At 36.2% G+C, this 14635-nt stretch overlaps 2 protein-coding genes across 2 annotated transcripts in view; one reads left to right on the forward strand and one right to left on the reverse strand.

The window, feature by feature from the left end:
- The window catches only part of LOC143593466 (oligopeptide transporter 7-like), a 38493-nt gene that overhangs the window by 14297 nt on the left and 9561 nt on the right, over nucleotides 1–14635 (forward strand). The window lies entirely within an intron of this gene.
- On the reverse strand, nucleotides 1129–4350 carry LOC143593464 (ferredoxin--NADP reductase, leaf-type isozyme, chloroplastic-like). Its single transcript, XM_077073088.1, has 9 exons — nucleotides 4206–4350; nucleotides 3722–3938; nucleotides 3512–3648; nucleotides 2964–3042; nucleotides 2787–2878; nucleotides 2630–2707; nucleotides 2487–2549; nucleotides 2162–2396; nucleotides 1129–1474 (listed from the first exon to the last, which is right to left on the reverse strand). The coding sequence occupies exons 1-9, from the start codon at nucleotides 4311–4313 to the stop codon at nucleotides 1407–1409; spliced, it is 1077 nt and encodes a 358-aa protein (XP_076929203.1). The 5' UTR covers nucleotides 4314–4350; the 3' UTR covers nucleotides 1129–1406.

Genomic DNA, 14635 nt, shown 5'->3' on the forward strand with positions numbered 1-14635 from the left:
GTTACATGTATAAGGACCCTTTTAAGTTAATACTTATAGAACAAAACTAATGTCCCTTCGGGTTTATCTCGGTATGTTATGATATCTATCACGTAAGGGGTATCTCTTGAGATCTATCATATCAAAGTATGCATAAACAATACTTGGATTTATGTAGTATATGCTTATCAAAAGAATGTCATCTCTATAAGGACAAGTTTGTTTTTAGTTACTCTCATTCATCTTGAGATAGGTATATTGATCCTCTTAGTTCTTGACAAAAATTATTGTATAAAGATTTCATTACATTTTTATGTTTGCATTAACCTGTACATGGATTATATTAGCTTACAGACTAAGTGTTCTTTGACCTTTAATTTAGAACTTCCATGTTTTATGAACATATAAATATGTAGCAATTGTTAGGGAAAGTTATTAAAATGTTCATGTAATGTAGCTCTTAAATACTATAAGCTACTTAAACAACGATGATCCTTGATGTATAAGAATTTATACATCTTTTCAGCACTAAAAATCTCCAAATAAGCATAATATCGGCAATTATATTAAAATAAATAACTACTAATGTTTATAATTTCTATCTATAGATAAATATAGCCTTAAGGAATAAAATGAGCTAATATACGAAGACAAACGGTGAAAACATTCTCAACACACCCCATGGTAAATCAAGACATGGCCATGCGTTGAGCATACGAAGTAAAGACAAAAATCAGGAAGCCAAAACATAGCCATGTTAACAACACACCCATACTATCAAAAACAAGAGGAAATAACAAAATAAAATAAACTTAAGCTCACCACAGCCGCGCCTTCTCAAAACACGCCCATGCTTCCAGTACAAGAGAAAAGGACAAAATTTGGACTGTTGTGGATTCACCACGGCCGTGTCCAACTCACCATGGCTGTGTTAACCTTCATCGTACGATCTTACAAGAAGCACTTATTACAGTATTCTAATCATCTATTTTAATCAACTACCAACCTTGAATAGTCTACCGGGTTTTAGGAACATAGAGATCCATCATAACCACCAAAACGAAATCATACTAATGCCTCACACAAGAATGCACACAAACACTCGTTACATTAAAGCAAAATCCATCACTTATAACTCACCAAGTACCATTATTGCATTCATCTAGCGGGTGAAGCGCACTCACATAGTCTCGTGAATGTACAAGTGAAACATGTCGTTTTAACCTTTTGTTTTAAGGCTTTATACAAATATGCAATGGTAACAAGATGACACTTGTTTTCATAATTGTAATATACCTTCATATTCCATGCCCTCAAAAAAATATATAAACTAAAACTTGGGAAAGCCCCATAACCATAGTGTTGGTTTATAAAGGTTACCTATCTACAAAGAGAGGGCTCATTTGTACAAGATGAAACAAAGCCATTTAGTAAACTTCCACATTCCATTGCCCTTCTTTCTTCAACTGCTTCTTGTATGTGGCCCAGTCAATGCCTACCAAAAACAACAAAAAGAAGCATATCAAGAAAAAAAGAATATCGGACTCAGTAAGGGTATGTTTGTAATTGCGCATCCCAAAAAATATATATGTTTTTTCTAACCAGTGGAGTAAAGTAAATCGTAGCTTGTAAGGTTATAGTAGGAAACCGGTCAATAAATAAATAAATAAATTCTAGGGGCGTAAATGAGCTACTCAAGATTGGCTCGTTAAAAACTCGAATCGAGTCGAGCTTTAACTGGCTCGAGCCTTAATATAAACATGTTTAATAAACGAGTCCAAGCTTCAGTTATTGAGCTCAGGCTCGCTCCCTAAATGAGGCTATGATATACAAAACTTTTATTTATTGATTACATATATATTTATATAATGATATTTATATAAAATATGATAAAAATAACTAAACAGTATATGTTAATTTATACATAAAAATTAAAAAATATCTAAAAATAATTAAAATTATATATAATAATAGTAAATAATAAACAAGCCGAGCTCGAGCTTTAGAAAAGATCTCCAAACCAGTAGAGCTGGACCTCGGCTTAGCAGATTTACATCCCTACGGGATTGGCACAGGGACCTCTACTGGAGAGAAATTAGGTGCTAACCACTATACCACCCCTTGAACATTAACCTAAAAATAAATCTAAAATTAAGTTGTAAAGTTTTTAACATTTTCTAACCATCTTCAGCAGCCAATGTGCACATAATGTCATCAATACCCTTCTCCATACCCTTAAGCCCACACATATACACAAATGTGTTGTCTTTCTTGAGTAATTCCCATAACTCCCTGTCATATTGAGCCATTCTAGTTTGAATGTACATCTTTTCACCCTTCTCATTGGTTTGTTCTCGGCTCACCGCAAAGTCAACTCTTAGGTTATCCGGTCTCAACTCCTTCATTTTCTCAAATTCCTACAAATTTCCCAAAAGGTCAAGCTTAAGTTTAGAATAATCTTCAATTAGTTTTGATTTACTAACATAAGGGGCGAAAAGGTCTTTTACCTCTTTATATAGCAATGAACTACTTGTGGGAACACCCAAAAAGAGCCATGCCAACCCATTAAACTGCAATTATGATGTAAACTAAGAACACTAGTTTGACCATTTGATTAATAGTCAACATGATTTGATCAAGATAACGGTACCTGATAATCTTCGTGCTTCTCGAAGAACATTTTCCACATGAATGAACGGAATGGAGCAATCCCAGTTCCTGTTGCAAGCTGTAATACAAAAGTTCATTATCAACGAAACCAAAAAGTAAATAAATAAAATAAAAGTATTATAAAGATTGTAACATACCATTATAATGGTAGCATTAGGATCTTTTGGCATGAGCATCTCTTTTCCTACTGGACCGGTTATTTGCACCTCAGCTCCCGGCTTTAAGTCACCTGAGTTAAAACCAAACATTTAACCTAATAAAATCCAAAAAAAAGTGAAAAATAAGTAACCGAAAAGTTCAAGATTTATTCTTACACAGGAAGTTAGAGCAAACTCCTTTCACTTCTTCGCCTTTGTCATTTGTGTAGACAAGTCTTTTCACACATAAAGATACCTACACAAGATGCAAATTTCGTAATTTCAAAGTGTTGAAAGTGAGCCGTTTGTGAATCGTTCGACAGGAAGTTCACTTATGTTCCATTATTTAGTAAAAGAATGAACATGAACAAAAATTTTAGTTTACATTCATTTACGTTCGTTAGTTTACACCTGTTTAAGTCTGTTCGTTTACGTTTGCTAATATAATTATTTAAACTATGTGGCCCGTTAATTAGTATAGTTATAACTTTTCAGGCCCAACACGTAGTTCGCGTTTACTTTTAATTGGTTTTAGCTCCATTATTATGTTCATCTATGTCCATTATGTTTGTTCGTTTACGTTCTTAAACCATTCGCTTATACTGTTAACATGCGAACGTAAACCAACACAAAATTGTTCATTTTCTTAACAAACGAACACAAACAAGAAAACTTAGTTCGTTTAGTATGTTCATGTTCGTCCGTTCGTTTACAAGCCTGCTTACAGTTTTGGAGTCTCCAAAATCACCAATAGCACTGCTAGCAATAGAATACAATCTCAGTTTGTGTGGTTTTCCACTCTTCGGGTCAATCCCATCAGGAATCACACCAATCGACTGTCCTTCTCGATACGGGATCTCACCTAATGAAAGTCCAAACACTTTAGACGCGTGTGATACCAATAATAAGACGCGCGTGATGAAATTGCAGCATACCCTCTGTGCTGAAGACCATGTGCCAAGTCTCACCAGGTGCATCATCGCCTGTGATCTTGGTGTTGAGAAGGCATCTACCGATGTATGGTTCTTTCGGGCGGTATTTGTTTGTAACTACACCTTCTTCTTGTTTCTTTGAAATTTTCTCTACTTTAGCAGGTGCTTCAGCCTCTGTGGTGACTTGGGCTCTAATTGATACATTTTTGTAATATGGGACCTGAATATTATTAGCAAACCCGCCCTTCTTTAACTGTGACTAGAGGCTTGAAATCATGCTCAATGATTACAAATTACAATTAAGCAAAACCCATCACAAAAATTTCAAATTAAGCAAAACCCATCTCAAGAATTTCAAATTAAGCAAAACCCATCTCAAGAATTTCAAATTAAGAAAAACACATTTGAATAAACAAAATTTAAGTTTCAAGAATCACAAATTAAGCAAAACCCACATCAAATGTAGAAGAACAAAGTGAAAAGATACCTTGGTGAAAGAGAGACGATCCTGAGAGACGAGTGATGTTCTAGTTGAAGTTAATAATGTGGATTTGGAAGATGGAAGTGAGACGGCAACGCTTACAGCAGCAGCCATGGGGATTCAATAAAATGAAAAAGACTAGGAAGATATACGATAATAAGAATAACAAGTGAAGCAGAAGAAGAAGAAGAATATGTGATCGTGGATGGAGGAAATTAGCAGTGGCAGATTTGTGGATAAGAAATTTGTGTTGTTTTTCTATACTTTGAAGATATGCCACAATTTCTGTGGCCAATATCATCACTTCTCTTCTAAATTTGTTCTAAAGTCATTATTATATAATAAATGAGAAAAATAAATACAATGCTTCGTACCCCTAATTTTAGACCAAAAATCTTTCAAATCAATGTTGTTTTGATTCAAAGTTATCAAAATTAATTTGAAATTTCTATATATATCTTTTACTCCTTTTATTTTTTATTTTTTTTAGAGATTCTTCATGACTCTTCTACCAAAGTTGAGCTTGATAAAAAATTCATGTAAATAAGAATTATGAAGCTAAACAGAATTGAAGAGTGCTCGGAACTGCAAAATTAAAATTCTTAAATCACGAAAATATTCATACTTTATAGTTTCATTAGTTCTTGTAGTTTCGTTTGAAAACTAACATTTTAAGGTGTTTTTTTAATTGTTTCTAGCTTCAATTAAAAAAATAGTAATTAAAATTAATATCAGTTATTAATTACTTTTTATTTTTTTTAATTAATTGGGACAAAATAGGAAGGGATAGGGGAATTTCAAATTAATTTTGGTAATTTTTAATCAAAACGATATAGTTTTGAAAGGTTCTCCGTCTAAGATTAGATATGTGACCGTACCATATTCACTTTCCCTATGTATAATTACATAACTTTGATATAGACCAATATCACCATTTTTATATGATCAAAATATTGAGCTTTGATATTTGGATTTTTAGTTTACCAAGAAGGTATCATTTCTGATAATTTAAAATGGACGGGTTGGCACATTTGAATGTAAATTCTTATCTTCACTATCACATTCATTAAATTTTTAGCTAAACAAACTGAAACAAAATCAATAACCAAACAATTTGAATTTGAGTTGAAAGGAAGCTAAAAGTCCGAAACCAAAAATGAAAAACAAACTGACAATGAACTAAAATGAAACCAACACCCAAAAAAATCGAACCAAAATGAAGCCAAAAAACTGTAACTAGAGATTGAAGAAACTAAAACCAAAATGAAACCAAAAATAAAAAAAACTAAACTCTAAACCAAATAAACGAAAATGATTTCATTGTTATCATATGAATATGAAAGATACACAACAAACACGGTGCCTTTCCAGTAATTTCTTTACCGTTAACGGTAATAAAATTTCAAATCCCGCGTAATACACTTGCTACAAGCTTTCTAAACTCTAATATCTTATAACTTATTAATGTTTAATGTGCATTTTCAATTTTTATTATTTATTTTATGTGATCGTGTCCAATCTGAAGCTCATTTTTTAAAACAACTTGCTACAAGCTTTCTAAACTCTAATATCTTATAACTTATTAATGTTTAATGTGCATTTTCAATTTTTATTATTTATTTTATGTGATCGTGTCCAATCTGAAGCTCATTTTTTAAAACAATTTCATAGAATGCGAATTCAATCATGAAATCCATCAAATCTTTAGGGCTATTAAAATTAAAACGAAAATGATTACAATGAAACAAAGGAAAATCTAAATGATTGAGTATACATATAGAATTTCATTAACAACCAAATAAGCTGAAATTAACAAGAAAGACGAAATCTTATTCAGAATCAATAAATGAAGTTATTTACAAATGGAATTCACAAACGAATTATACAAAAGCAACCTATTTATCAGCAAATGCGAGTTACAACTCCATATAAACGTAAGCAAATAAAACAAACAAAGTAAACTTTAACTCCAACTAAAAAAACATAACATACTTTATGCATTTATGTAAGCTTTAATGTTAATACATAAACACATCGTATAAAAATTATATATTCACAATAATTTAAAGAAAACTAAAAGTAACTCGCGTAACACGCGGGCTAAAAGCTAGTAGTTATCATGCTCGTTTAAGTTTTATATCTGTTTCAAGGACGTTAGAAATAGATGGATCAATGGCTACTTATAATTACAATAAGGGGAAACAATAATTAGACTAAAATGGTGGTTGATTAAAATCAATATGATGACTATAAAAAATATATTTTTTAAACAAAAACCAAAATTTGTCAAACGATCATTTGTCAAAAATAAAGTGTGTTGCATTTACTCGACAACTAATCATGTATACAAAACCCTAAGACCACTTCTTCGAATCACTTCCTCCTACGTAAAGAATTTTGTATGTTTGATCGGTATCCTACACTTAAAAATTATACATAAAATAGGACTTGCCAATATTTGTAATTTGATAACACACAAAATATACAAATTTCATATATAAAATTGAGTGTTTTTCAATCAAAACAATTCATTTAATGTTTAGATTATGCTTTCTTTTGATTTAGATAAACATTTAACCCTATTTATAGAAATATATTTTTAGACATACTAATCATATTTCATTATTTATTTAGCGTGGTTGGGTTGACATTTGGTTTAAAATGATGGAATGAAATATCAATTTCTTCTACACCTAAATACCTAATTCTTAGTCTACTTTTATACCAAATATGACTATTTTAAGTAATGATACTTTCTACCACATAATTATGCTTATCATCCTCATCAAACTGTAGCTATAATAATACAAATGATACCCATGAAAGGATTATTTGAAATTGAAGCAAGAGAGGATATGATAATGAAACCATTAAAGCCAATCAAAAAAATTAAAACAGTCGTATATAAATATAAATAAATAAATAATATAAAGAAAACAAGGAACATTTGAGTCATTAATGCCATGCCATTCCATGTGCAAGGATAACAAGAAATGTAGGGAATCTGTTTTAAATTGCTACACAACATTTTATTTAAATATATTTTTATTTTCTTATAGTGGTGGTTTGTTTAAAGAAGTTCTCTTCCAGGTAACCAAGAATCTTTTTGGTGATCATCAACAAGATCTTTTTGTTTTTGACTTTTACATTATGGCTCTGGCTATTTACACACCCTTTAACTTATACAAACCCACTTTCAAGTGTGTTTCATACGATAGTATAACCCCTATACGATCGTATGGAAACAAAAAGATCGTATAACCCCTATACGATCTTTTTGTTTTTGACTTTTACATTATGGCTCTAGTTATTCACACACCCTTTAACTTATACACACCCACTTTCAAGTGTGTTCCATACAATAGTATAACCCATATACGATCGTACTTACATTATTATTGTACAAGTTTTCACTGCAGTAGGTTAACTAAACTAGTATGTGTTTTGCAAATCCTAGTTGTGTGGGTCATGCACTCAAGTACCAACATGTGCTGGTGCTAAACAGAGAGTACTTCCCTAGGATGTAAACAGAGAGTACTACACTAGTATGTTACTTCTCATCTACTTATTATTAAAAAAAATGGCATATAATGTAATCATATGTATCAAATTGACATAAAACTTGGACATGAAAACTGATAAATGAAACCTCTTCAGATTTATAGATAATCAAAATTGTAAAACTAGTTAAAACAATAATGTTAAAGTTGTTCATAGTGTAATAATAGAAGTGTAGATCAATTAGATGAGAACTTGAGAAGTAATATACACAAATCTAGATTAAAACAATCTTATATTATTATTGATCTTAAAACGTCTAGTAATCATATGTATCGAATTAATTTTACCACTTGATAAGGTTAGCATTTTGTGTAACATTTTACCTACAACCTGAAAAACACTTATGCGAAATTGTCTACTCAAATATCATATTATTTATTTTATCAAATATTCCTTTAGAAAAAACTAAAATAAGTATAACCTCTCCCCACAATCTGTTTAGTTTCACATCAACATCCCCTCTCCTCTTTCGTTGGTTTTTCATGCACTTCATCATTTTCTTCTTTCGAACATCACGTTTAGGATTTTTTTTTGATTTATTGGATTTTAATAATCCCAACTTTGATCTATTGGCCGACGTTAAACCCAACATAAGATTTATTTTTTGGCAATCACAACTTTCATCTTATTTTCCTCCAACAATCTCACACTAACTGAAAGCTAACCCTTGATTTATTGGATTTTAATAATCCCAACTTTAATATATTGGCCGGCGTTAAACCTAACATAAGATTTATTTTTTTGACAATCACAACTTTCATCTTATTTTCCTCCAACAATCCCACACTAACTGAACGCTAACCCCGTTAATGGTTTGATGGTATGGCGTGCTTATATGGCAAAAAAGAGTGACGTGGCTACATGTGTGGATGATTACATGGGAAAAGAATGTTTCCTTATTTTTAATAATAATAATAATAATAATAATAATAACCATGACCAACCCCACCAACCTTTTCTTCATCGTCGGCATCATTCTCAACTCATCGTCCCCAAACCTCCATCTCCGGCTTAGTGATCCAAAATCAAGATATTGAATCAAGACGTTTTTTTGAGATTAAAAGAGATGGATTCAGTATAAGAAATCTATAAACCCCAAAATTCAATTTCGCTAGTCATCTCCATCTCCGAGCATAGCCGGAAAAAGAACCATCAGCAATGGGGGTTTTAGATCTGAAACCTGCTGGTCTCTCCGGAAAACGAAGTTTCTGTCGAAGAAGAATAGATGATGGTCATGGTAACTAAAGAAGGAAAAATAAGTTGTCGTCGGAGATGCAGCTGGAGTGGTTGTGGAGAACAAAGGAGGTAGTGTTGATGGTAGTTGCGTGGTGGTGGGGTTGGACTGTGGTAGTGATGGTGGGATTATGGTGGTGGTGCGATGGCGCAGGTGGTGGTCGAGGCCGGCGGTGGTGGTGGAAGCTGGCCGGGGTGCTATGTGTGTGTATATATGTATGCATTTATTGTTTTTGTTTTTATTATTATAAAAAATAAGATTGCATTCTTTTTCCACGTAATCAGTGTAAGACCCCGAATTCCGGGAATCCTACAGTTGGTAGTCATACCGAAAATCAAGATATTGAATCAAGACGTTTTTTTGAGATTAAAAGAGATGGATACAGTATAAGAAATCTATAAACCCCAAAATTCAATTTCGCTAGTCATCTCCATCTCCGAGCATAGCCGGAAAAAGAACCATCAGCAATGGGGTTTTAGATCTGAAACCTGCTGGTCTCTTCGGAAAACGAAGTTTCTGTCGAAGAAGAATAGATGATGGTCATGGTAACTAAAGAAGGAAAAATGTCTTGTCGTCGGAGATGCAGCTGGAGTGGTTGTGGAGAACAAAGGAGGTAGTGTTGATGGTAGTTGCGTGGTGGTGGGATTGGACTGTGGTAGTGATGGTGGGATTATGGTGGTGGTGCAATGGCGTAGGTGGTGGTCGAGGCCGGCGGTGGTGGTGGAAGCTGGCCGGGGTGCTATGTGTGTGTATATATGTATGCATTTATTGTTTTTGTTTTTATTATTATAAAAAATAAGAATGCATTCTTTTTCCATGTAATCAGTGTAAGACCCCGAATTCCGGGAATCCTACAGTTGGTAGTCATACCGAAAACTTAACAAATTATTAAACCCAAGACAGTTCATTTCATTTCAAAAACTAGTTCAGAGTATAAAATCAGCGGAAAATCATAAGTACTAAAACAAGTTCCCAAAACCCGGGAATTATGCCCAAAATCAAATTTAAACGTGTCTAGTAATAATTAAAAAGAAACAGTGTTCATTATTGAAATTCCCGACTAGATATGCCTTAAACCGTCCAAGTAGTCTTGAGCACGTCCAAGCGGTAAGCATCCTCCTCCTAACATGCAACTCACACTAACATACACACAAAGTCAGCTTGAGCTGAGTGAGTTCAAGTTTTAATAAATTGTCATACATATAAAACATTCCAAAAGTTTAAATATAAAACGGGATATGAACAGTTAGGCCTTAATAAACGATAAGTATTCATACTTATATACCTATATAATTATATCCCTATGCATAACATCCAAGTAATAACATCAGGGTCGAGCACACGTACAACCCAAACACGTAACATTCCATCCAACGTATGCAAACACAAAGTAGGCATACGCAAACATCCTTAATCGATAACGACTAATTAACATCGCCAATCATTGGCCATAAAGTAACATCTGTATAAACATACATATATATTATTGCAAGATATACCATACTACAAGTAAGCCTATGGGCCATAAGGTATCACATGTGTATACATACTTAAATATCATCACAAAACATACCATAGTACAAGTGAGTCTATGCAAAACTATTTAAGCAGTTTATTAAGTAAAAACAGTTCGGTGTGTATGCTAGCCCAAAACTTGAAAAGAGTAAAAAGGGGCATCATGAACTCACCTGACATGAGGCTCCAAGCCATCACGAGCTAGAAGGCCCTTAAGTAATTCCACAACTCACGCGCCTGTCGGATTATATACAACAGTTACTAACGATACCGAAGGGACTCGTTTATCCTACGAGGCGTTTTAATAAGGTTCAAGTTACTTAAAGCCTCAACCTCACCAAGTTCGATTAAAACGGCCCCCGGGGCTTCATACCAACCAACACGACCCTTAGATACCCCCGAGAATAAGGAATTCCCAAATTACCCCCGGAAGTACTAGGTGAGGCGAATATGCGCGTTTAAGAGTTGTTTAGGCACTTAACATCCAACCCAGCCCCGTGTGGACCCAAATTAATAAATTCACAGCCTACTAGCCCACACGACACTACACGAGTTGGATGGGTCGGTAACTCGCAAGCACAACGCACCAACTAATCAATAAACGCTAATACGCGTTGTACCGACCCACTTGAGTAACTGACAACCAATTCAGCCCCAATACTTATAATAATGATTTTCTAACAGCCCGTACATCAAACCAAAGTCATCCAAACTGAATTGGTCGTTAATTTCTTCAACCCTTGCGTTAAACGCAACGATTCACTATTCTAGACAACCGAATACAATCTTTCAATCTACAACTAGTTGACCAATAAAACGAACACCAATGCACATGATTTTAAAGTATGTTATATTGGACATACCTAGGAAGATTGTGGAGCAAAAACCTTAGTCAAAACAGCCCCGGAAGTGCTCAATTGGACAGCCACCCGGTGAGCCTAAAACATGCGATTTAACGACCAATAAGCGAGTTATAATGACCAATTAAGGTGTAAAAGACTTGTAGGGATGTAGGGTTAACCTTGAATTGAAGTTTGGCACTTGGAATTGGCTTCAAAAAACGAAAATCGAAGCCTAAGGCTGCTCCCTTCTTCCGAGCGGCCAAAGTGAAGGGGGGGGGGGGCTAGGGTTTTTTTTGATTATAATACAAAATATTACACTCTAGTCCCTTGAGTTGGAAAGATGTAGCAAGTTGTATGAAAAGTGAATTAATTTAACATACCAGAAAGACGAGAGGGTCTCCGAGGAATGCCGGATAAATCCCGAGAAATGTACATACTTTACAGGCTTTAATTTTTTCAACTAAAATTAATGGGCGTTACAAGTCCACCCCCTTACAATGAGATTCGTCCCCGAATCCCGGTGCGACAGGAACAACTGCGGGTAGAGTTTCATCATCTCATCCTCAGATTCCCAAGTGGCCTCAGAGCCCCTACGGTGCCTCCACTGCACCTTCACCTGCTTGACCACCTTATTCCTCAAACGTCTTTCCTGACGGTCAAGAATAGCGATAGGTTCCTCAACGTAGTTCAACTTACTATCAAGCTCAATTTCACCAAGGGGCACGTGGGCCTCCTCATCCGCCAGACATTTCCTCAAATGCGACACGTGGAAAGTAGGATGGATCCCCGCGAGCTCATCTGGCAAATCCAGTCTATACGCTACCTCACCAACACGGAACAATATACGGAACGGGTTAATGAACCTCGGACTAAGCTTCCCCCTCTTACGAAAACGAATGATGCCCTTCTAAGGAGAAACTTTGAGCATAACTCGATCACCAGCCTCGAACACAATAGGCCTCCGCCTTTTGTCCGCATAGGATTTTTGACGATCCTTAGCAGCTTTCATAAAAGCCTTAATCTTATCAAGCTTCTCAGTCGTAGCCTCGACCACCTCTAAACTACCCATCTGTTTCTGACCAATGGAGCCCCAACAAACTGGAGTCCTGCACCTACGCCCATATAACATCTAAAATGGCAGCATCTCAATAGTGGCGTGGTAACTGTTATTATAAGAAAATTCGACCAACGGTAAATGACGATCCCAACTACCACCAAAGTCGATAACACAAGCCCGCAACATATCCTTGAGAGTCTGTATGGTCCTCTCGGATTGACCATCCGTCTACGGGTGATAAGCGATACTAATGAGGAGTTTGGTACCCATCTCCTCATGAAACTTCTTCCAAAACCTGGAGGTAAAATGCGTATCCCTATCCGAACAATAGATACCGGCACCCCATGCCTAGAAACGATCTCACGAATAAATACATCGGCCAACTGCTCGGAATTATAGGTTTCTTGAATCGGCAAGAAGTGAGCACTCTTAGTCAACCTATCCACGATTACCCAAATGGTGTCAAAATTACCCCTAGGAGTACGAGGCAGTTTAGTCACAAAATCCATCGTAAGATACTCCCACTTCCACTCAGGTATTTCCAGGGGTTGAAGTTTCCCGAAAGGCTTGTGGTGCTCAGCCTTAACTTATAGACACGTCAAACACTTACTCACGTACTAAGCCACCTCATACTTCATCGCAGGCCACCAATAATTCTTCTTCAGGTCTTGGTACATCTTGGTCGCGCCCGGATGAATGGAATAGCGTGACTTGTGTGCTTCATCCAATATCTTACTCCTGAATCCCCCATACCTGGGTACCCATAAACGACCGTCCTTATACTTCACCTCGTCACCGATGTCTTCCAACAATTTTTCTTGACCCCAAATACGTTCTGACATAATCCATTCCACCTGCAAAGCTTCATTCTGAACATTGGCTAACTGTTTCAAAATATCGGGTTTGAGAATAAGCTGGTAAGATTTCACGCGAATAGGTTTCGGTCTCTCCTTCCGGCTCAACGCGTCGACTACCACGTTAGCCTTACCGGGATGGTACATAATCTCCAAGTCATAATCCTTAATCAATTCCAGCCACCGACGCTGACGCATTTCAGTTCCTTTTGTTCGAAGAAATACTTTAAGCTCTTATGATCAGTATAGATAACACAGGGGACACCGTACAAATAATGTCTCCACAACTTAAGCTCAAACACAACCGCCGCCAGCTCCAGATCGTGAGTAGGATAATTCGCTTCGTGAGGCTTTAACTGCCGCGAGGTATAAGCTATGACTCGGCCCCGCTGCATCAAAACACACCCAAGCCCCTGATAAGAGGCATCAGAATAGACAACCAGATCGTCAGTGCCATCGGGTAAACCTAAAATCGGAGCATGCGTCAACCTGTTCTTTAATTCGAGAAAAGCCTCCTCCTACTCAGAACCCCACACAAACTTAACGCTCTTCTTAGTCAACTTGGTCAACGACGAAGCGATTTTCGAAAAGTCGGAAATAAAGCGGCGTTAATACCCCGCAAAGCCCAGAAAACTACGAATTTCGGACGGAGACCTAGGAGATTCCCATTCGTTTACGGCTTCCACCTTTGCAGGGTCAACCAAAATACCACTTGGGTTAATATCATGACCCAAGAACTGAACCTCGCAGAACCAAAAAGAACACTTCGAAAATTTCGCATACAACTTTTTCTTTCGAAGAGCTTCCAAAACTTCCGTGAGATAACCGGCGTGATCGGATTCACTTTTGGAATACACAAGAATGTCGTTGATGAACACATTAACAGAACGATCGAGCATCGGCCTACACACCCGGTTCATAATATCCATGAACGCAGCCGGTGTGTTGGTCAAATCGAAAGACATCACAAAAAAATCATAATGTCTATAACGAGTGCGGAAGGCAGTCTTAGGGATATCTTCCTCCCGAATTTTCAACTGATGATACCCGGACCTAAGGTCGATCTTCGAGAACCAACTAGCTCCTTGGAGCTGATCAAATAAGTCGTCGATCCTTGGTAGAGGGTACCGATTTTTCACAGTGAGTTTATTCAATTCACGGTAGTCGATGCACATCCTCATGCTACCGTCCTTCTTCTTGACGAACAGGACCGGGCTACCCCAAGGTGAGATGCTCGGTCGAATGAAGCCCTTGTTGAGCAAGTCTTCCAATTGAGCCATAAGTTCTTTCATTTCGTTTGGTGCTAGACGATAAGGGGCTCGAGCAATGGGTTTTGCATCCGGCACAAGATCTATCTGGAACTTGACCTCGCG

This window comes from Bidens hawaiensis, unplaced genomic scaffold (assembly GCF_021521415.1).
Source record: "Bidens hawaiensis isolate Kalapana, Puna unplaced genomic scaffold, B.hawaiensis_p1.1 tig00042244_1, whole genome shotgun sequence".
Lineage (NCBI taxonomy): Eukaryota > Viridiplantae > Streptophyta > Magnoliopsida > Asterales > Asteraceae > Bidens > Bidens hawaiensis.

Excerpts from the sequence above, each read along its gene's own strand:
- LOC143593464 (XM_077073088.1), bottom strand. The coding sequence starts at position 4,313 with ATGGCTGCTGCTGTAAGCGTTGCCGTCTCACTTCCATCTTCCAAATCC. Across the intron at positions 2,879-2,963 it reads AGTTTGCTCTAACTTCCTGT|GTGACTTAAAGCCGGGAGCT; the intron begins GTAAGAATAAAT and ends GTTTTAACTCAG. Across the intron at positions 2,708-2,786 it reads CTAATGCTACCATTATAATG|CTTGCAACAGGAACTGGGAT; the intron begins GTATGTTACAAT and ends TTTGTATTACAG.